At 39.4% G+C, this 22,017-nt stretch overlaps 1 protein-coding gene across 1 annotated transcript in view; it reads right to left on the bottom strand.

Moving 5' to 3' along the window:
• Window positions 1-5,817: 5,817 nt before the first annotated feature.
• parp2 (poly (ADP-ribose) polymerase 2) overlaps window positions 5,818-22,017 on the bottom strand; it is a 52,699-nt gene continuing 36,499 nt past the window's right edge. Inside the window, exons 18-19 of the mRNA XM_039745757.1 lie at window positions 16,490-16,614; window positions 5,818-6,527 (exon numbers count right to left, since the gene is read on the bottom strand). Of these exons, the coding sequence (XP_039601691.1) occupies window positions 6,368-6,527; window positions 16,490-16,614 (285 nt within the window). The 3' untranslated portion in view covers window positions 5,818-6,367. The remainder of the gene's footprint in view (window positions 6,528-16,489; window positions 16,615-22,017) is intronic.

Below are 22,017 nucleotides of genomic sequence, written 5' to 3'. Positions count from 1 at the left end.
TAATACACGTGGTCATCATAGCTAAACTGAACCATTGTTTTAATTGAAGTTTGTTCTAAAACTGTCTTTACAGCGTTTTGTTTGACATTGCATTTCTGGTTGAAGGTTCCACTACCCCATTACCATTGTTGTTTTCCCATTAAAGTAACGATTTTCCACAGCAGAATTTTATTCCATCCCATAGATGGCAGCAGAATACTGTCCCCCATGGTTATTCAGGCTTAATGCTGTAAAGCAGGTCATTACACATCACCCGAGTCTGACTTGGGATTAACTGTATTTACAAAGAATTCTAAGCCTGAGTGGAGGTTGGGGTTAACGCCAAAGAGGGTACTACATTTGAATAAGGTATGTTCTAACAAGGGTACTGTCTGTGGTAAGACAGCTTGAATCTGGGCATGACAGCTTCAGGTAGAGTTAAATCTATAACTTAGATTCACTCAGTTTTAAAACATCCCCAGATGGGATGCACAGCACGTTCTTGGTATGGCTAACGGGAAAAAAAATGCCTTAAAATAGCCATAATCCTTTTTTATTGTGGTTGATAACAGGGATAACATTCACTGTTTACAGTTATGGAAATATGCCATTTTATGAACAAGCAAGGCACACCACATATAAAAAAAGCTACCTAGAATGTCCTGAATGTTTCATCAAGGTTACAGCACCACTTAAGGCTTTGTGAATTAACCCAAAGCACAGCTTGCAGTTGCAGCCAACAGGGCACTGGAACATAAAACAAAAGCATTACAGGTTATGAAACGCATCAAACTTCAGAGTTCAGAATGTTCTTACATGCTGATTTATGGAGTCATGCCAATATCAACATAACTTTGTAAGGAGGGAAGTAAGATCAGCTGAAAAACTAATACTAGTTTACATGTAACTCCTCTCTTGGCACAAGGATAATATGTAAAATCCATATCCATGGAGAGAAACAACACATTGACATAACTAAATCTAATTGCAGGATCAGCAGTGTATTTAAAATTGCTGATATGCAGCATCTATACAGTATATATAATTCACTAAGGCAAGACACCCATGGAAAGCACGCCGGAAGGGGCGTGGATTCACTAAGCTGCCGACAAGTAAGACACCTATGGTGCATGCAGGAAGGAGCCACGGCGGAGGTGAATCGCCATATGCAGCGTGTAAAACGGTTTGCGAGGGGTATACCATGGGATCCTTAAAACAATCCTTTACAACTGAGGTTAAAACACAATGAATTAAGCAGTCTTTAAAAACCGAGTTTTCGGTTACGGCGCACGACCGCATGCACCATAGCAAACTGTTTTACACGCTACATACAGCAATTCACATCCGCGACAAACATGCGTCTTCTTAGATGCTCCTGCAGGAACACGGAAAGTCTACGTGAGTCACAGGTGCATCTGGACTGTGCAAAGACGACAACGACTCACGTGATGAGTTGGAGGTGGGCACATGAGCGATGGCGGTCCCCCAGTTTTCCGTCACGGACGATTGTTTGTTGGTTCATTCTGTGCATTGTTACAATGTTGCTTTTCTTGCTGATTTATTACATTACCGATTTTTCAAATGTTAATTTTCTCCCTGTGCTTAAAAATCATTAAAAAAACCGGCCTGATTATGCGGCGTATGATACGCCGCGGGTTGGCTAGTCAAAATTAAAACAGCAAACTGGCAACCAGTGTGCATGTAAAAAATAATTACATGCACTACCATGAAGCTTTAAACAAGTTCAACTTGTCAGGAGAACAAGTCAATTTGGCACACAAGATAAAGCTTAGCCAAATAATTTTAACAATTTTACTAGGGGGCTTTGCCCCCTGCTCGCTTCGCTCACCATCCCCTGTGTTTGGGTAATCAGATATACAATTTAATTTTTATTTTCTTTGGAATTGTTTCAATTTCATTATTTGTACTTTTACTTTAAAGCTTCATTAAAAACAACATTTTTTGGAGACACATTGTGACAACGCAACATGCAACTGCCTGTGAGTGAATATTGTTTCTGTTTCTCTAATAAATAATCTGACTTTTTCTAACATTTGTCCCTGTGATTTATTGTCATAGCAAAAGCTATTCTCACAGTAAACTGTAAACATTTTAATACGAATGGCATATATCACAATCTCCTTTGGTGTGTAATGTTATTCGCGGAATAAACACATTACCTTACTTTTTGCTTGTTAAAATTTGCATCGCTTCTCCGTGATCATAAATATACACCTGACCGAATTGTGTATTCTTTGAAATTCAATTTGTCCTTGCTTTAACTGTTGCGGGACCACAGTCGGTGGGGGGATGGAATAGCCGGCTGCTTGCAGCCTGATTTTTATCAGCACATTTAGATGACAAAAGACGCTGGTGGAGAGCTGTGAACGATTTTAAGAAGCGATTTAAGGTGTGACGGAATTACGAGTTTTTTCGTAGGCTCTGCTAATTCTAGTGTTAATGACACCTTTTATTGGCTAACTAAATAGATTACAAATGCAAGCTTTCGAGGCAGCTAAGGCCCCTTCATCAGGCAAGGTGTAACCAACACCTACTCTACTTCATTTATTATGTATTTATTTATGCTTACATATTCACTTTTACTTTGTGTATATTTGGAACTGTTAATAGTAACTATGCTGGTCATAGTTTAATGGTTACTTTTACAAATTTGTGTTTCTTGTAGTTTAAAATATACTCTTACACACCTTTATCTAAGGCATCTACGGGCTTGCTTCAAATAATTTGGAGCAATTTCATTGTGTTGTACAGTGACAAAAAGGTATCTTATCTTGAGATAGAATAAACTTTTATCTTTTTGTTATACTTTGCTTTGTATGTTCTTACACTAACTTGTCCAAAATGTTTATAATTTTATGGTGTCAGAGGTTCAAGTGCACTAGTTTAGGGATGGAGAGGGGGTTTTGGGGGTTAGAGTTAAGCAGGAGCCAGAACTACAGGACAATAAGGGCTTTAGGCCTACAAAATGCAAAAAAAAAAAACTTGGTAAATCCCCATCACCAGGGTCCTCATGCATAATGCCGTGCGTAGAATTCACACTATAACATTACGTAAGCACAAAAGCCACACAGAAAAATCCAGATGCAGGAATCTGTGCATAGTCCAACTTCTACGTTCTTCCACTACATAAATCCCGATCAGCGTGAAAAGTAACGCACATGCACGCACCTGCTGTCCCGCCCCAACTCCTCCCAGAATTGCACCTTTTTGAATATGTAAATCAATATTAATAGCCCTTAAGCTCAGTGTTCTGTAAAAAGACAATGGGAAAAGCACGGGGGAAAATATAAGAATTTCAGCGAATACCAAGTGGAGGCAAAGGAAAAACATACTATTTGTTGGTTTAAACAGTGGTATAAACAAGAAAAGGAAGCTGATCGAATGGCATAGCGTGTCAGAGAAACTCGAAAGCTCAAGTTCACAAAGTCGCACAGTGACCAAAATAAAAAAAAAAAGTCGCACATCAAAGTCGCAGTGAAAAGGCGAGTTGTAGCCCACCGTCTGAGTGTCATATTAAACAGTGGGGAAAAAGCAGGAAATGTTAACTTTAATCTCATAATTTCCACTTTAATCACGTAGTTTATTTGGTCATTAAAGTAGAACATCATAAACTTAATCTTAAAATCGTTCAATTCACTAGTTTCTCACATCCCATCGTAACTAAAGTAGTACGTTAAATGCTTTACTTTGTATTTGATGTTCTCATGTGCTCTGTGTGTGCGAATCACTATGTGCTTCTTAAACCGTGCTTCTTTCTCTACCTCTGACAGGACACAGAATCCATTACATTCAACACGGTGGCGCAGTGATTGTGCGCGACCTTCGATAAAATAATTTATTGTAGCAGTACTGTCTCTTTCAAACGTACTAACCTCCAATTCCTGTCCTTCCTTTTCTTTCTCCAAATACCCAATCGCCACACAATCGGCTCTATAATAGATGTTAAGCCATCTGTAAGCTTATAACACCGATTCTTCAAAACTTTTAAGGAACATTGAAATATCTTCATAGTACATGTTTAATTATTCTGTCCTTCACGCCAGTCCCAGTGAAGCATACAGTGCGAGGAATGCAAGAACAATCTGTGAATGGAGCGCCAGATCCTTGCTAGCGTAGTGATAGTTTCCTTTAATTATCAAAAATATAGATTATTTAAATAAAGTTCCAAGTTTTATCTGTATAATATAATAAACATATTTTGCCGCATTTCATCCTAAAAAAGATATTGTCATCATATGTAAATATGCGCTTTAAAGTGGCTCAGGTTGTGCAATATTATAACTGTATCACAAGTTTACAGTGAGGTAATTGTACTTATAAGTACAAACAGTTCTACAAGGAGCAGTTGATGAAATGATTAATTGCGTTTAGAGCTCTTGGGATGAAACTGTTTCTGAACCACAAGGTCCATACAGTAAAGGTTTTGAAGCGTTTGCCGCGTGAGAAGCAAGTCAAATAGAAAGCATGGCTGAGGCAGCGTGTGCTTGATGCTGTATACGGATAATTCTCTTTTCGATCAGCTGCTCCTAGTGGTGCAGTGAGAGTAATATGGAAAAAGATGATCCACTGTGGTATCCCCTAACGGGAGCAGCTGAGAGATGAAGAAGAAGGTGCAGTGAGAGTAACAATGCTAAAGCAGCTATGGTATTTACAATAGTTTGACCATTCTATGGACCATTATATTGTTACAGATTAATTACAATCACATGCATTAAACTAATAAACAATATGCGCTTAACTTCAGTGTATTTATAAAGCCACGTCAGTAATGTGGATCTGAAACAGAAGGATAAACCACACGTGAACAGTAGCAGTGCTTTGACGCTGGGTGCCACCAGTCTGTAAAACCGAGAGGAGAACTTGCGTATGACAGGGTATGAGGTACCGTGGAAAAGAGCGTGGCTTTATGCAAGTTTAGGTTTTACACATCGTGATTTGAACGTGGAAACGTTCTTATGCAACATTTCTGTGCGTACGCACCGTTTATACATGAGGCCCCAGGTGCTGGGCTCAAAGGTGTGGAACTGCGCAGTGAACCCTAAAAGTCACCATTGTCCCCAAACCTTTTACTTTGATACCTGAGAAAGAGACAGGTAAACTTGATGCATAAAACATGCTAACTACAAATAAGTAGTATTTGTATGAACATACACAAAACTTTAAAAAATAGAAAAGCTGATTTTACCACTGAATTGGGTTTACTTACTAAACCTGAATTCTTGAACTCGTAATTAAAACTCAGTTTTATATGCAAATAGTTCAGCAGAAACCAAAAACATTGTCTTTGGTAATTTCCTGCGCAAATTACTTTTACAATAGTAGTCTTAACATTTTATCAATGTGCATGAACACTGGTCAAGGCTGCCTGTACGTTTAGCTTATATTTGAAGGAGGAAGCTAAAACACATACCTTTGTTATTGCCAGGAACAGAAGCACTGGAGTACACAGTTAAAACTCACAAACGATTGCTTAAAAATGTACTATGAATATACCACAAACTTACTGAAAAAGATATTAGTATTACTGTTAATTTCTGAATATTTTTCCCCCATGCAAACAATATATCCACAATATGTCTACTGAGAAAACTCTAGTTGCCAGCTTTGTCAAGCTTTCCACAACTAAGCCGGTTTACAAATGGATTTACAATTGCCCTTACAGAAGAACACACATGTATGAATAAACAGTACAGTACAATGAATGTTACAACTTCAAAGATAAGACTTAAGAAGAGTGAAGAAATTCCTTTGTTTAAGCATCAAGTCAAAAAAATTAACAAAACAGCCAAAAAAATAAGTAGAAGCATTAAGCTAAAACAATTTAAAAAATGAACAATTTTTTTTTTATTAATTCTTTCCTGAATGATTTAAAACATAATGTACATAAACCAATGTTGTCACTACTATTTAGATCAAACAATTATAGAACAGGGATTTGAAACAATGTTAGTATTATTGATTCTCAAACAAACAAATGAAATATTATATAAAGAACAACTTGCAGTTAACATTTATCATACTTTTTTCTTTTTTAAGAAAACAAATCAAGAACAATATATTTTAACATATACAATTTAATGTTAAATCTTTGTTATTAAAGATGTTCAAAGCAGAAAACTGAAAAACCCTGCTTTTAATTTTAATAAAAAATATCCTGAAAACACAAAAGGAATACACTCTGCCCCTTGATTTGCAGTTTCATAAATTCCTCACGAATTTCCTGGATTTAAGTTTGTTACTTTAACAAAACAAGGTTGAAAACAAGGTGTATGGAACTACCTGAAAATGTATCCTTTATATATTTTCATTCCTCTTTTCCTCTTCTTACAGCTTGGTCAAAGTAGATGGATTTCTGCCAGTTTAGTAATCACCATAGTGACACAAAGTTGAACTGCACTTTTAGAAGGTATTTCATGCGAACCTGCTGAGGGTTATACACAATATATTCATTGTAGAGAAGGCTGTAACCACCTGGGTTGCCTACTCCAGTGTTGATTGCCGGACCCATTAACAAGGAGGCTCCATCTCTGTTCAAGTAAAGAAAAGCAGATATCCATTAATTAACACACACATATTCAGTATTTCAGTCATGTTGAGAAGAACATAAGATTTGTTTTAGTAATTGTTCATTCATTCATTTGTTTTCCACTGCTTATTCGAAGCTGGGTCACAGGGACAACAGTCCTAGCAGTGAGGCCCATACATCCCTACCCCTAGTCACACCTGCCAGCTTATACTGTGAGATCCCAATGTATTACAAGACCATCTGGAAAATATAATCCCTTCAGTAAGCCCTTAGCTGGTCATGCCCAAAAAACCGTATCAGATGCCAGAACCACCTCAATTGGTTCCTCTTGATTCAGAGGATCAGTGGGCCTACTCTGAGCCTCTCTTTGATGTCTGTTCTTCTCACCCTGTCACTAAGGGAGAGCTAGCAATCCTTAAGGGAAAGCCATTTTCAGCAGTTTGTACCCACTATCCCATTCTTTCGGTCATTACCCAAAGTTCACAACCAATAAGGACAGGGTCATAGATCAACTGGCAAATGAGGAGCTTAACATTCTGACTCCACTCTTTCTTCACCACTATAGACTGGTATAGTGATCATACAATTATGCTCGCTGTCCTGATCCATTTGCTGATCTCACCATCCCTTTTCTAATCACTCGTGAAAAAGACCCCAAGGTACTTCATCTCCTCTACTTGAGGCAGTCACTCACCTCCCCACTTGAAGAGGACAGTGCACCTTTTTCCTACTAAGGATAATGGCCTCAAATTTAGAGGTGCTGATCCTAATCCCTACCGCTTCATACTTGGTTGCAGGCAATGTGTGCTGAAGCTCACAGCCCAATAAAGCTAACAGAACCATGTCATTTGTAAAAAGCAGTGATGCAAGTCTAAGGCCACCAAACTGGGCAATCCTTCCCATGGCACTTTGACATCCTGTCCATGAAAATCACAAATAGGATAGGAGATAAAGCACAAGCCTGGTGGAGTCCCAAATTGGAAATGGTGCTGATATTTTTCTGAGTATGTGAACACAGCTCTCACTGTGATTAAACAGGGAACAAATAGCCCCAGAAACCCCATACTTTCTCAGTGCCCTCCACAGAATCCCTTGAGGATCACGGTCATACGCCATCGCCAACTCCACAAAAGACCGACTGGGCGTACTCCCATGCCCCCTCCAAAATCCTCAGGAGGGTAAACAGCTAGTCCACCATTCCATGGCCTGGATATTGCTCCTCCTGGATCAGAGGATTCATAACTGAGCAGAGCTTCCTTTCTAGTAACCCTGCATAAGCTTTACCACAGAGGTAGAGAAGTGTGTTCCGATAGCTGGAATTCACCCTCCTGTCCCCCTTCATCTGCCACTCTAGAGGAACAACTCCTGATGACCAACTTAGAGACCTCGCTAAGAGAAATGGGCATTGATCCCCCATCCACTTCTGGCTCTGCCTTCTCCACAGAAGGCGTGTCCATCAGGTTCAGGAGCGCCTTAAAGTTTTCCTTTCACTGCCAGACATCCTTAGTCTGGTTCTCGCTGAGAACAGCCAGGGTGAGTCTCTGCCTTCCCTTTCCAAGCCGCCTGATGGTTTGCCAGAACCTCGATAAGCACTTTCCGTTGTCTCTCTGAACTCCTCCAAAACCCAGGTTTTATGCTTCTTTGACTGCCAAGGATGACACCCATTAAGCCTGTACCTTTCTACTGCTTCAGGAGTCTCCCACACTAACCATACAGTGGTGTGAAAAAGTATTCAATCACCATTAAAGTCATCACAATTTTCTGCATGACAAAAGATTTGTGCACATATTTATCTATTCAGTAATTTTAACGCAAGTTCTTATGCTGTATCAATACATTTCCAAAGTCAAAATAAACCATTTACTGTAGATATTTATTTAACCGAATAAGAAAAATTAAAAAATTAGTGTATGCTAAGTATTCAAAGCCCTACACATTAATACTTTCTCAAGAACCCTTTTGCTGTAATAACAGCATTGATTCTTTTGGGGTATGTATGTTCCACTGTTCAGGAGTGATTCTTCCCCATTGCTCTTGGCAGTGTTTATAGAGATCTTCTAGGTTGGTGGGGTGGCGCCTCTGGACATTCTCAATAGGGTTAAGATCAGTACTTTGACTTGGCCATTCCAAAACATTCACCTTTCTGTTTTTTTAACCATTCCTGTGTTGCTTTGGCCTTATGCTCAGGTCATTGTCATGCTGAAAAATGACTTTTCTCCTGTGTTGTGGATTCATAGCAGACTGGAACAAGGTCTTCTGGAATATTGTGCAATATGTGTGTCTATCCATTTTCCCTTTAATTCTGACAAGATTCCCATATTCAGCACATGAAAAAGAATCCCCATAGAATGATGCTGCCACCACCTATGTCGCAGAACATATGGCATTTCTTGAAACATGGGCAGGGTTAAGTTTTACCCCACACATGCCATCTCTAGTCTGACCAAAAAGTGGAATTTTGGTTTTTATCTGACCATAAAACCTTCACATCTTAACTAGGTCTTTCTCGTGCTTTGTTGCAAATGCATACATGCTTTTATGTGGACCTTCTTAAGGAATGGCTTCTTTCTTGCTACACTCCTGCCTGTAGAGGCCTGTTTTATGGAGAGCTTTTGAAATTGTGGATCCATGCACCTTCACTCCAGTTTCAGCCAAAGAGAACTGCACACTCCTGAGAGTGACAGTTCGATTTTTAGTAGCCTCTCTCACCATTCAACGTCTTGCTCTGATTTTTATTTTTAAGGGACGGCCTGTTCTAGTAAGAGTCAGGATGCTGTGATGAACCTTCCACTTTCTGATGATGGAACAGTGCTGAACAAGACATTCAAACTTTGAAATTTTTTGTAGCCATTTCCTGCTTTGTGCATTTCAATAACTGTTTCTCACATCAGCAGAAAGTTAATTTGTCTTCATTTTGGCAGTGATTGTCCAACAAAGACAATGGCCTTTACAATGGGTGCTTTTTATAACCAGAGAGAAATACTCTGATGGTGCCTCGGATGACAGCCATGGTAGTTTGGTGCTCTGTCTTGGTCTGTCTTTTTGTGATAAATTCATCATCATCATGCCAAAGTCATACAACATATACATGGGAAAAGATTCTGAATATCAGTCACAGTGTGCCACCTAATGCAACTCCAGATATTATAACTACATCTGTGGATCTTACAACTTTGTTTATCACAGGTGCTTATGCAGCTAAATAGGTAGCCTGATGGTGGACGACCAGAAGCAGAAAAGCTTGCATCTGTTAATACGTACTAAAAAACTTTTCTATATCTGCTTTTTGATTTACTGAAACGTGGTTGAATGACTCTTCATGACTCTGTACCGACTTCACATTGTACTGAGTGGACCGTGTTATTTAACTTTGAGACAAAACAAAGGACAGGAGTGTGTTTTTGTATTAAATCCAAGCTGGTGTAACGATGTACAGTTTTTAAAATCATGTTCTCCTAACCCAGAATTACTTATAAGCAATTCTAATTCTAAGTAATTTAATTTACTACACAGGTTTTCCTCAGTAATTATAGACAGTGTTTACATTTGCTCTTGCACTAATGTTTACGAAGTGCACTGGCATCTAGCTGATGTAATCACAGAGACTGAAAAAGACAACCCAGACTTGCAAATCATTATTTTGGGTGATATTAACCATGTCAATTTTAAACAGGTCCTTCCTAAATATCAACAGCAAATAAATTACCCTACCAGAGATGGAAATATTCTGGATCACTGCTACGCAGCTAATAATGACGCCTATCATGCCTTCTCCGTGCCCCCATTGGTAATTCTAATCAATCTAGGATTCGCCTTACTCCTGCTTACAAACAAAAGCTGAAAACTGTCATGTCATTAAAAAAGACCAGTTAGAATGTGGACCAGCCAGGTATTAAGAGTAGCTTCAGGACTGCTTTACCTTTACAGACTGGAGCTGTCTTCAAAACTGCCACCACCAACATACACAAATACACTGATGCTGTAATTTCATATATTAGTTTTTGTGAAGATGTTTGCCAAATTTAGCAATAGTAAGCCTTGGTTCATCCCAGAGCTCAGACAACTGCACCATGACAAAGAGTGTGCTTTCAGATCTGGCAATCATGATGGATACAGGAAAGCCAAGTATGTGTTGAAGAAATGGATCAAAGTTGCGAAAAGAAAGTACTCAGAAAAGCTGTCGGAAGAATTGTCTATAAATGGCAGCGCATCAGTCTAGAAAACCTACAAGTCTGGTTACTAACTACAGTGTAACCTCAGTTCACGAGCGTCTCGGTACATGTACAACTCGGTTCACGACCAAAAAGTTCGCTGAACTTTTGCCTCGGTTCACGACCACACACTCGGTATAGGAACAAGCCAGTTTCCCTTTCGGTTTGTGTGCGCCGATAATTTCCGCACGTGTTGCATTGTTCTCGGTGAGACGTGCCTGCCTGCGCGTGCGTGTCTGTCTGCCTGCCTGCACTTGCGTGCCGATTACTGTATTTAAGCACATGTTGAGCCGCTCCCTGTTCATTGTTCTCAGTCAGGCGTGCGTGCTTTACCTGTGATATCTTTGCGCTCTATATTTCGTGGGCTTTTGCAGTTAACCATGGCTTCTAAGCAAGTGAAGAGTGGTGAGAAGAAAGTTTTGAAGAAAATTGAAATCGAAGTGAAGAAAAAAATTATTGAAAAGTTTGAGCATGGCGTTCGTGTTACTGATCTTGCCACCGAGTACAAGAAGTCAAAATCTACGATTTCGACTATTCTAAAGCAGAAAGAATCTATTAAAGCAGCTGATGTTGCAAAACGCGTTACAGCGTTAAAAAGACAGAGGCCTCAAGTGCTGGAAGAGGTGGAAAAACTGTTGCTAGTGTGGCTGAACGAGAAGCAACTTGCAGGGGATAGCGCAAGTGAGGCAATGTTATTTATGCGAGAAAGCCAGGATGAGATGTGGAAGAGATTGCATGAGTCTTGAAGTGGACAATAAGGACATCGAGGAGCTGGTCCTGGATCACAAGGAGGAGCGGATGACGGAGGAACTCGCTGCACTCCAGGTTAGGTTGAAAGGACGGTTATAAAAAGTGATGCGATAGAACAAGTGCCAGGATTTTTTGGAAAAGAACCACCCTGACAAAGCGGTTACGAACAGAGTGATAAACATGATGAATGACAATGTCGCCTCGCATTTCTGAAAAATTTTAATGCGTAGGAATAGGCAAGTCTCATTAGACCGCTATTTCACTAAGTCTGATCCACCAGCTAAACAGCTAAAAACACCAGAAACCCAAGAAATCACAACAGAGAAAACACCTGAAAGAAAACATCCCTCCATCGCGGAGCCAGACTCTCCCTCAAAACTGTAACCTCCTCTCCACTCGTTTCCTCCTCACTTCATGCCAGAACTTGACTCATGCAAGGTTAGTTTTCCTGGTGGTTTATACTGTAGTTTTTGTATTACGGATTTTTCAAAAGGTAATTTTTCAGTTCGTAGTGTGATTTGTTGCAGTGTTACTTTTCTCTTTTTTTCAAATGTTCGGTTTTTTCCCTGTGATTAAAACTCATTAAAAAACATTGTTTACATGGAGGAGTTCATCGTGTGATTTGTTGCAATGTTACTTTTCTCTTTTTTTTTCAAATGTTTCTTTTTTTTCCCTGTGCTTAAAACTTATTTTATAAAAAGTGTTTACAGCGATCGGGCTATAAGGCTAAAATAGCGTGATCTTGTTACTTTTTTGGTTACTTGTGGTTGTTTTTTAAATACACTTCGGATTTGTTCTAATGTTCCTTTTTTTCCGCTGTGCTTAAAACTCATTTTACAAAAAGTGTTTACCCGGTGTGTGTGTGTGTGTGTGTGTGTGTGTGTGTGTGTGTGTGTGTGTGTGTGAGAGAGAGAGAGAGAGAGAGAGAGAGAGAGAGAGAGAGAGAGAGAGTTTTGTGTCAGTGTTATTTAATGTTTTTACATTAGTTTACTATTACACTGTGCATTCTATGGTGTAATTAACTATATTTGTGCTTAATTTTTTACATATATTTACATATTTACAGTTCATACGGTCTGGAATGGAATAATTGCATTTACATACAATCCTATGGGGGGAAATTGCTATGGTTTCATGACCAACTCGGTTTACGACCAAAGTTCTGGAACGAATTATGGTCGTGAACCGAGGTTCCACTGTACAAGAAACAAAACACCAAACAGTTCTACTGATCCCAGGCTGGCTAATCAGTTAAATCAGTTTTAATGGTCGCTTTGAAAAACAATGGGACATAAAAACTCCTGATGGTCTCGCTGTTACTACTTTACACTCTTGTTCTTCTCAGCCTCCCCTTCCTGTCATCACTGAAAAAGTCAACAGTTGTCAAAGTATTTGCAGACATTTTCAACCAAATCTCTGGATATCTGTGCACTTTTCCTGCCTGCTTCAACACTTCCAACATCATTCCAGTAGTAAAAAAAATCAAAGGTCACAGGCCTCAGTGATTACAGACCGGCAGCTTTAACCACTGCAGTAATAAAGACCTCTGAATGACTTATTCTAAACTACATCAAGGATGTTACAAAAGACTTCCTGGGCTCATTTCAATTTGCATATACAGCCAACCAGTCTGTGGGTGATGCAGTGAATTTAAGTCTGAGCTTTATTTAACAACACCTTGATAAACCAGGGGCATATATGAGGATCTTGTTTGTGGACTATAGCTCTCCTTCTCAATACAATCACCCCAGAACTCCCAAATAAGAAACTCGCCTACTTCAACATGCCAAGTTCAATATGCCATTGGATCACAGTCTTTCTTAAACACAGAAAAGAGTATATGCAGTTTGGCACACACGTCTGTTCTATTAACTCTTAGTACTGGTGCACTGCATGGATGTGCTCTTTCCTCACTACTCTTTTCACTTTATACAAATGACTCTCTCTGGTGATTCGTCTGTCAAACATCTTAAATTTGCAGATGACACAATACTAATATGTCAAATTTCAAAAAAATATAAAGACAAGAGGTAGAAAATCTGAGATTGTGTAGCAGCCATAATAATTTGGACCATAACATTAGAAAAAACTCAGGAGATGATCATATATTTCAGGAAACAGTCACCTGCTCATACGAACATTTGTTATAAATGGCTCAGTAATTGGGACGGCAGAATCCTTTTAAGTTGCTGAGCACTGTGTTGTCACAAAACCTTAAGCGGGACAATAACATCAGCTGCATTAATAAGAAAGCCCATCAGAGAATGTTCTTTTTGCATAAACTGTGGAAATTTAATCTCCCTCAAGCCAGCATTGCGTCCATTCTGACCTAATCTACAACTGTCTGGTTTGGTGCTGCTTCTGTTTAGGCTAAGGCCAATCTGCAATGCATCATCAATGCCTAAGAAATGATCATAGGCTGTAACGTACTGTAAACTTGAGTCCAATACAAGTCCAGGGTAAGGAATAATCACCTGTTCCAAACACTTCCATCCGACAAACTTCCTTGTGCAGTGAAAGCTAAAACACAACGTAATCTAAACAGTTTTTTTTCCATGTGCAGTTATTCTTACTAATCAAGTCTGAGCTTTTACTTAGCATCTATATATATACCTGCACAAAAGACTGCCTGGAAAATGTAAACCTACTCTCTCCTTTTTGTGTTGCCCTTGTATGCTGCATCATATTATATTTTATATTTAATATTCGTTTAACTTTTGTATTCTGTGTTTTCCTTATATGTTGCACCAATACTATCATATCAAAATCCCAATACACATTAATGCACATGGCCAAGAAAGAGAATTTTGATTCGGATTCTGATAAAGGACTTACAAATAATACCCATGTTAAATTATGGTCAAATGACTGTCACCTTTATGTCATTTGTGAATAATTTATCACGTGTGTAAATCAGGAGCTTCCAAAGCACAAAGAGGTTTAAATACTTATGCAAACATGAACTTTTTTTTGAGTTTTTCTTCTGCAGTTAAATATCTAAAGAAAATGGTTTATTTTGACTTTAAAAAGGTATTATTACAGCACAAGAGTTCACATGAAAATACTGAATGGATAAATACATGTACAAATCTTTTGTCATGCAGAAAATTGTGATGACTTCATGAATACTTCTGCACGCCACTGCACATGGAAGGCCTCCTTTTTCAGCCTGATAGCAACCCTCAACCCCTGGTGTCTCCATTCGCGTCCTTGGGTTGCCATTTTGAGAGGCACTTATGACCTTCAAGCCACAGATCTGTGTAGACGCTTCCACAATGGAGGCTTTGAACGAAGCCCATTCAGACTATGTCTCCTGCCTCCCCTGGGATGCAAGAAAAACTCTTTCAGCTGGAGCTGAAAGTCTTCTGGACAAGGGTCTCAGTCTCCCCCAGATGTTCCCAATCCACCCTCACTACTCGGTTGGGCTTACTAGGTCTATCCAAGAGCCTCCCCCACCATCTGACCCAACACACCACCAGGTAGTTATTAGCTGACTGCTCTGCCCCTCTCTGCACCCATGAGTCTAGAACGCACAGGTGCAAACCTGATGATACAATTATGAAACTGATTACAGATCTTTGGCCTAAGGTGTTCTGGTACAAAGCAGACTTACAAGCCACCTCATGTTCGAACATGGCGTTTGTTATTGACAAACCCTGCCTAGTACAGAAGGCTGTACCCTCCCAGTCATGTCTCTCTAGGTGTCTCAATCATTTCCCAAGCTGGGTGCTGAAGTTGCCCAGCAGAACTATAAAGTCTCCAGATGGGACCCTTTCAAGGATCTAGTGGAAGAAGCCCTGGTACTCTGAACTGATATTGACATTTGATGCATAAGCTAATATAGCAGTCACAGTACTCCCCTCCACGTCCTTCAGATGCATAGATGCAGCCCTCTCGTTCTCTGGGACAAACTCCAGCATGGCATTGACTACGCAAAGGCTCAATAAAAGTCCACTCTCACCCGAGACACTTTCTCTGGGCAACTATAAAGTAAAGCAGAGTCCAGCCCCTTTTGTGGTTTCTGGTTCCAGAACCAAGAATTGGGTGGACTTGAGCCCAACTATATCTAGCTGGAAGTTCTTTGCATCACATAACGCTGGCTCCTTCTCTGAGGTGACATGCCACGTCCCAAGAGCCAGTTTGTGTGCCTGGGTTCCAGTCCGCCAAGGCCTCTGCCTTCAACTGCCACCCAGGTCACATTGCACCAGACCCCTATTCGACCTTTAAGTGTTAGGCCCACAGGAGGGCAGTCCCAACTTGTGTTTTTGGGCTATGCCTGACTGGACCCGCAGCAGGCCCAGCTGTCAGGTGCTCACCTGAGTAAACTCCTCCCAGGCCTGGCTCCAGGAAGCGGCCCTGGTAACTCGTAGAAGCCACAGCAGTCAAATTTTTTTGTCTCTGCTTCATGAGGGGCTTTCAATTGCTCTTTGTCTGACCCTTCATCTGGGATAAAGTTTGGTTTGGTAGACCCTACCAGGAGTGTCCGCTCCAGACAATATGATCACAGGAGTACACAAAACACTCCACTGCGATAAGGCAGCAATTCCTGGAGAGGTTTTTGTAATTGATTACTTTAAACTGAGTTCCAATTATTTAATCCTGACACTGAAAAGAATATGCTGAAAATGTTTCAGCTGTCGGTGATGGCAAACATTGTGTGTCTTTTACCATCATTTCTTTTTTTGGGAATAACTTAATTTTTTCCTTTACAGATACATGCTGACACAGACCTTCACTAGGTGTACCCCAAAGAATCTGTATAATTTCTGCTTTTGCTAAATGTTTTAGAAAGAAGTGTTACAATTATCACTCACAATTCATTGTTGGAATAACAATTAATATGAATTCTACCTAAATGTGAGAAAGCGGAAAGAAAATGTATGTTGTCCAGATGTAGTTCAGTTTTAACAAAGTATATTAACAGTCACCTTCATGTCTTTGAAATGAACACACATTTTACACTTGATTCTTACAAACATAGTCTGGAAGAAAAAAAACTCACAGTGTAACCATGTTTTTTGGATCAGGTGCTCTCTTCCCTAAACCTTTGGTGCTGTGCTTGCCGGAAGGCAAACTAGCAGCATCATAGTTTGCAGCAAGAAGTTCATTGCATTCCCCAAGAGCCACCTAGAAACCAAAAAGAGAAAAAGAATATAATGGAATATAATGTAGGAATAAAATAGCCAATTTATCACAGTAATTTGATTGCACCTACGTTTCCTGTGTGTATAGGGTACACATTCTTAAGTGTGTATGTGTGTATTATATTAAAATTACCTTACATTCATTTAATCCATTAAAACTCTCAGCTTGGGAAAGAGAAAAGAAGTGAGAAAGAAAGAAACAAAATAAATCTTAATGTCAGATAATATTTGAAACAAAAGAGAATAATTTTAAAATGGCCAGAGAATGAGAGAAAGACACACAGAATGCATGATCTGGTTCAAAATGGCTTTTACAATTCACCTATTTGCACTGACAAGAGAATGTATTGACTTCAAAACCACATTTTTATAAAAGTATATAAAGAAGAAAATGGATGATTTAAAATGAAGAATTGTTATGTAGGGATTTATAATCAATGACAACCTATAGCTAAGGAATCTGAGCATTTTTGGATGGATTTTCAACAAGAATTGAACAAAGTTTTATTAACAGCCACTATGTACAGGATAAACATTTGACAGGCTGTGTTTGCCATTATTATATCAAGAAATTTTCATTCATACAAGCTTGGTTACTCAAATTCAGGACGACTGAAATTTATAACACATTTCTTTAGCATACTGCAAGGTAAGCATAAGTAAATATCTACAGTATAAGGTTTTAGAATGTAGAATGAAACACCCAGAGATAACCACCTCATGATTATTCATGAATTACTATTTACATCTTTCAATTCATATACAGTGTATACATGCTTTTTACTATTGTAGAGTCACAGGAGACCAGAAGCAAGTATACTAGAAACACTGGATATATTGGAAGAAACAACTTTGGACAGAGAACCACATCAGAGCAGGGCCGATTCATATGCACTAATCTGTACTCACATAAAGGTCAATTTAGAGTGACTGGTCAATTATGCATTAAGTCATTTAAATGTAGTGGTACTTCTGGTGTACCCAGGGAGACACCCCATACAGACAGATACAAGGTGAAAAACACACACACACACCCTACATAAACAGATATAAGGTGAAAACAAACAAACACACACACACACACACACACACACACACACACACACACACACACACACACACACACACACACCCACACACACCAGACCAGTAGACGAGACTTTGGGGGAAAATCTTTCTACCTAAATTTGTATTTGCATTTCCAAGTTTATACTACATAACTAGACACACCAAGAAGACTTTAAATAACTTTCTTCACTTTATTATAAACATCTTGGAAGTCCAAGACTAACAGCTATTACATAATGTTAAACATATTTAGCATACAAGTATGTATAAAAATACAAAGATATTGAAAATGAGAGTCCAATTGACAAAGAGATTTCCAAGGGCATGGGTAATACTAGAGTTATACAGAGCACACTGCTCCCAAGAAAACAAAGTCACAAACACAACAGAAGTACTGCATGTGTTATTATGGGAAGATGGGGCTACAGATGTATATTAAAAATTCCACAATAAAAACATAAAGGGTACCTGCATTAGAAAGTATTAAAGGAATAAGCATACAATGTTCCTCTTAAGAGCACTTTGGATTTGCAAACAGACAGGTGGAGTAATTGGTAGAGCAATTTCGACAGTACAATAGTGTAAATATTGGCATAAGATGCTCCATCCAACAGAGTTAATTAGTTAGGTAGTAGGTATAATTTTATTAAAATTTTTTTGTACTTTGTGCTTTACTCAGGACTATCCTCTTCTTGTGTTTTAATGATTTGCACCCTCCCCAACCATAACCTATCATCTATGGGAGAGGAGCGAAAACGCTAAATTCATAAAAAAAATTCTCTCTCCAATTTCCAACGGATCTTGACTTTGTAAGGTTCCCACTACCAAAAACATTGATATCTCGATGATGGGTGTGTCTCTGCATGTCAACATTTCTTGAGGATGGTCTAGAGCTAAAACAGCTGGAAGGAAAAATACCAAACTTGAAACTTAAGCCTGTTATGAGATGACAATGTGCCGATTAGTTGTTGAGCCAAATCGTGTAAGACAAAGAGGCACTCTAAAGAAACCCTCGAATACCGTAACTCTGCAATTAATTATGTACTCTTTTCGTCAATTGCTATCGTAATGAGCCATTTTATGATTAGAAGGATCAGCATCAGAGCAATAAATACTGAAATGTTAAAGAATGGTTCAGGTAAGTTGGTTCCTTGGGCGGTTCTCACTTTACACAATATTAAGACCTTGGAAAAGCTAATATTGGTTCACTTGCAAGCCCTGGTGAAGACCACTGAACCCTCTACAGTTAGTAATCAATCTACTCAATAGATCTTACTCCCACTTAGAGAAACAGGGTAACTGGGAGAGGATATTGTTCTGTGACTTCTCTTCATACAGCCAAAGTTGCTGGGAGAGAAGCTCCAGTCAACAAAGGTTAATCATACCATTGTACCCTGGATAATGGACTACTCAACTGGTAGACCACAGTTTTTGAGGCTCAAGAATCATGTGTCTGACATGGTCATTCAGCAGCAGAGGTGATTCCAGAGAGAAATGTATTGGCTCCCTTCCCATTTACACTCAAGACTTCAGATGCAACACAGCCAAAATTGGGTTGCATCAGCAGTGGTGATGGTGATGGTGAAGATGTGGAGGTGATGAAGACGCACAAATACTTCAGGTGTATCTGAACAACAGGCTTGAGTAGAGTCCCAGCACACAGGCTGTATAAAAGAAGGGTCAGAGTTGCCTCCATTTCCGAAGGAGGTGGAGGTTGTTTGGTGTATTGAGGCCCTTTTTACATGTTTTTTTACCAGTCTGTAGTGGCAGCCAGTGGATTGTTCTAGGCAGTAGTGCGCTGGGAAAATGGCATAGCGTAGGTGATGCCCTGACTAAATAAACTGATTAAAAAGGCTACATGAATCTCACAAGTCTGGCTGTACTTACTTACTACCCTGGACAATGACTCTCACCCCTTTATGAAATATTAGTAAACAGGAGTGCATTTAGTAACAGACTGAAAAAAATGTTTTGCTCCAAGAAGTACTATTTGACAATGTTTCTATCCTTAGCCACGAGGCTCTATAATGAGTCACATCTCGGCTAAAGTGGTTATGCACTGCGGCAATGACGGACATCCTTTACTGTAAAATTTTAAGTAAATAGTATGTGCAATTCTAATAACTTTAAACTAGTAAGCACTACAATTTGTGAGGCAACCAATGGCCTGCATCATATAGTAGTTTAAAGCACAGGGTGAGTCAAAGAGAAGCACCACATTTCAAACATTTATTTTACAAAAACGCTACAAGATAAAATAAATTTCATTACAACACAAGAAAGGGTATACAAAATAGATTTTTTTCACTGTGTTTTAAAAATTAAGTCTTCAAGGGGGAGTCTTTCATTAGCGATACACACTTTACGACGATTTTTGAACACATGAATGACTCATTCGTCCATTTCAAGGGGAATAGCGGCGATGTTGTGGCAAATAGTGACCTTGAGGGCTTCACGATTTTGAGGATGGTGTGTATACCTTAGACTTGAAATAGTCCCATGGAGCAAGATCAGGTAACGTGAAGGCCACCCGACGTGACTGCGCAGGGAGATCAGCATCACTGGAAACATCTCCTGTCAAAACTTGCATGGATCTCTGTGCCGTATGAGCTGTTGCTTCATCCTGTTGAAAACAGGCATCCACCACATCCATTTCTTCCAGTTGGGGCCGCAAAAAGTTCTCTAGCATTTCAATGTAATGTTCTGCAGTGACGGTGATCATTGCTTACTCCTCTTTAAAAAAGTAAAGGCCTACAATGCCAAATTCTACAACCTGTAACACACTCACTGTGCAGGGGCCTCTGATGACGTCCACAAGAGTTGGTTTCATCCCAGTACCGAACGGTTTGCTTATTTATGCAACCTTTCCAATGGAAATGTGCCTCGTCGCTGCACAGGACGATGGCATCTTGATGCAGTTTGCAGAATGTTCACACACAACTCTCTATGGCTCTCCCAGTCTCTGTTAGCGAGTTCCTGCACTACCATCATTTTGTATGGATTGAAATTAAGGTCCTCATGCAAAATCCTCTTCAAAGACGTGCTGCGCGCTAAATGTCTAGGAGACTGCAAAATTGATGCCCTTACACCTTGGATGTTTTCAGGCATTCATACAGTCCGAGGACAGTCTGGAGATTTTTTGTTCTATGTTATACTCGTCTGTCTAAATTTAGCCAACGACTTAAGAATTGTTTTCCCGATTTGGGACCTCACCGTTAGGAGGAATACTGAAATGCGTTTGGAAGGCGCGTTGCATAGTGATGGATTTGTTCTATTTGAAGAATGCTTTGAAAGTGAAAGCACAGAGAGCACCAGACCAAGGCATGTTGTCATCTGAAAACTACAAGGGATCGCCTATCAAAGGACCCCCACTCCAACCCATTCAGCTGTCTCTACCTCGTGCAATGACCTTGAGAAGTGGGGTACTTCATTTTGGCTCAACGTGTATAATACATGGGATGGAGTTTATGAAGTTATGTAACCAATCACATTCATCAGCACCAGAGTTTCAGGCCAACCCATTTTTGTTTTAGTGTTTTTGTACACAAATATTTCTGGGGACCAAGAGGATTCCTATGACTGTAAATACCCTCATCCGTTCATTGATTTCATTACTGGAACACACATAAAACTGCATCTCCAAGTAATATATGTGCATGCTGCTTTACAAACATGAATCTCAGATAATTGCCATGCCTGACTTGCTTTTGATGCCGCATGTGAAATTTTTCACAAACCTTTGTATCTAATATTTCCTTGGATATTCATAGTTTGGAATGTGTTCAAAGTTTTTTCCCCAGACACTGTGGCAAATGTCACATGTGCTGCAACTTGCTTTCCTGTATTTGTGAGCTCACTCTAGCGATGATTCTTCTTGGCAGTCAGAGACTTGACTTTCCTATATAGAAATAGATTCTATAAACAAATGTTCTTTGTTCATAGATGAGCATGCATCTAGAACAATTATGTTAGTATATGCACAAATATGGAAGCACTCTGAAATGGACTGTTTCCCCTGTATTAAATAAAATCTGAAATATGGTAATATCTGCAGATGAAGAATTAAATTTTTCATTTCAGTAGAGATAGCCCTCATGCTAGCGACTTGCATTTAAGTGATGGTTGTTATCTCAATAAATATGACTACATAATTAACACACCTTGCAGGGTACTTATCCATATATACCTCATCATGTGTTACTATGCTCTACTATGTGGGCAGGTCCTAAAAATTCATTCTTTTCGGTTCCTTAGGATATTATCTGACACAGCTTTGTGACGATGCGGGTTCTGGCTCCACACTCCCATTGCTATACAG

Source organism: Polypterus senegalus, chromosome 1 (genome assembly GCF_016835505.1).
Source record: "Polypterus senegalus isolate Bchr_013 chromosome 1, ASM1683550v1, whole genome shotgun sequence".
Lineage (NCBI taxonomy): Eukaryota > Metazoa > Chordata > Cladistia > Polypteriformes > Polypteridae > Polypterus > Polypterus senegalus.
The sequence above is the reverse complement of the archived record's forward strand: the minus strand, read 5'-3'. Positions and strand labels throughout refer to the sequence as shown.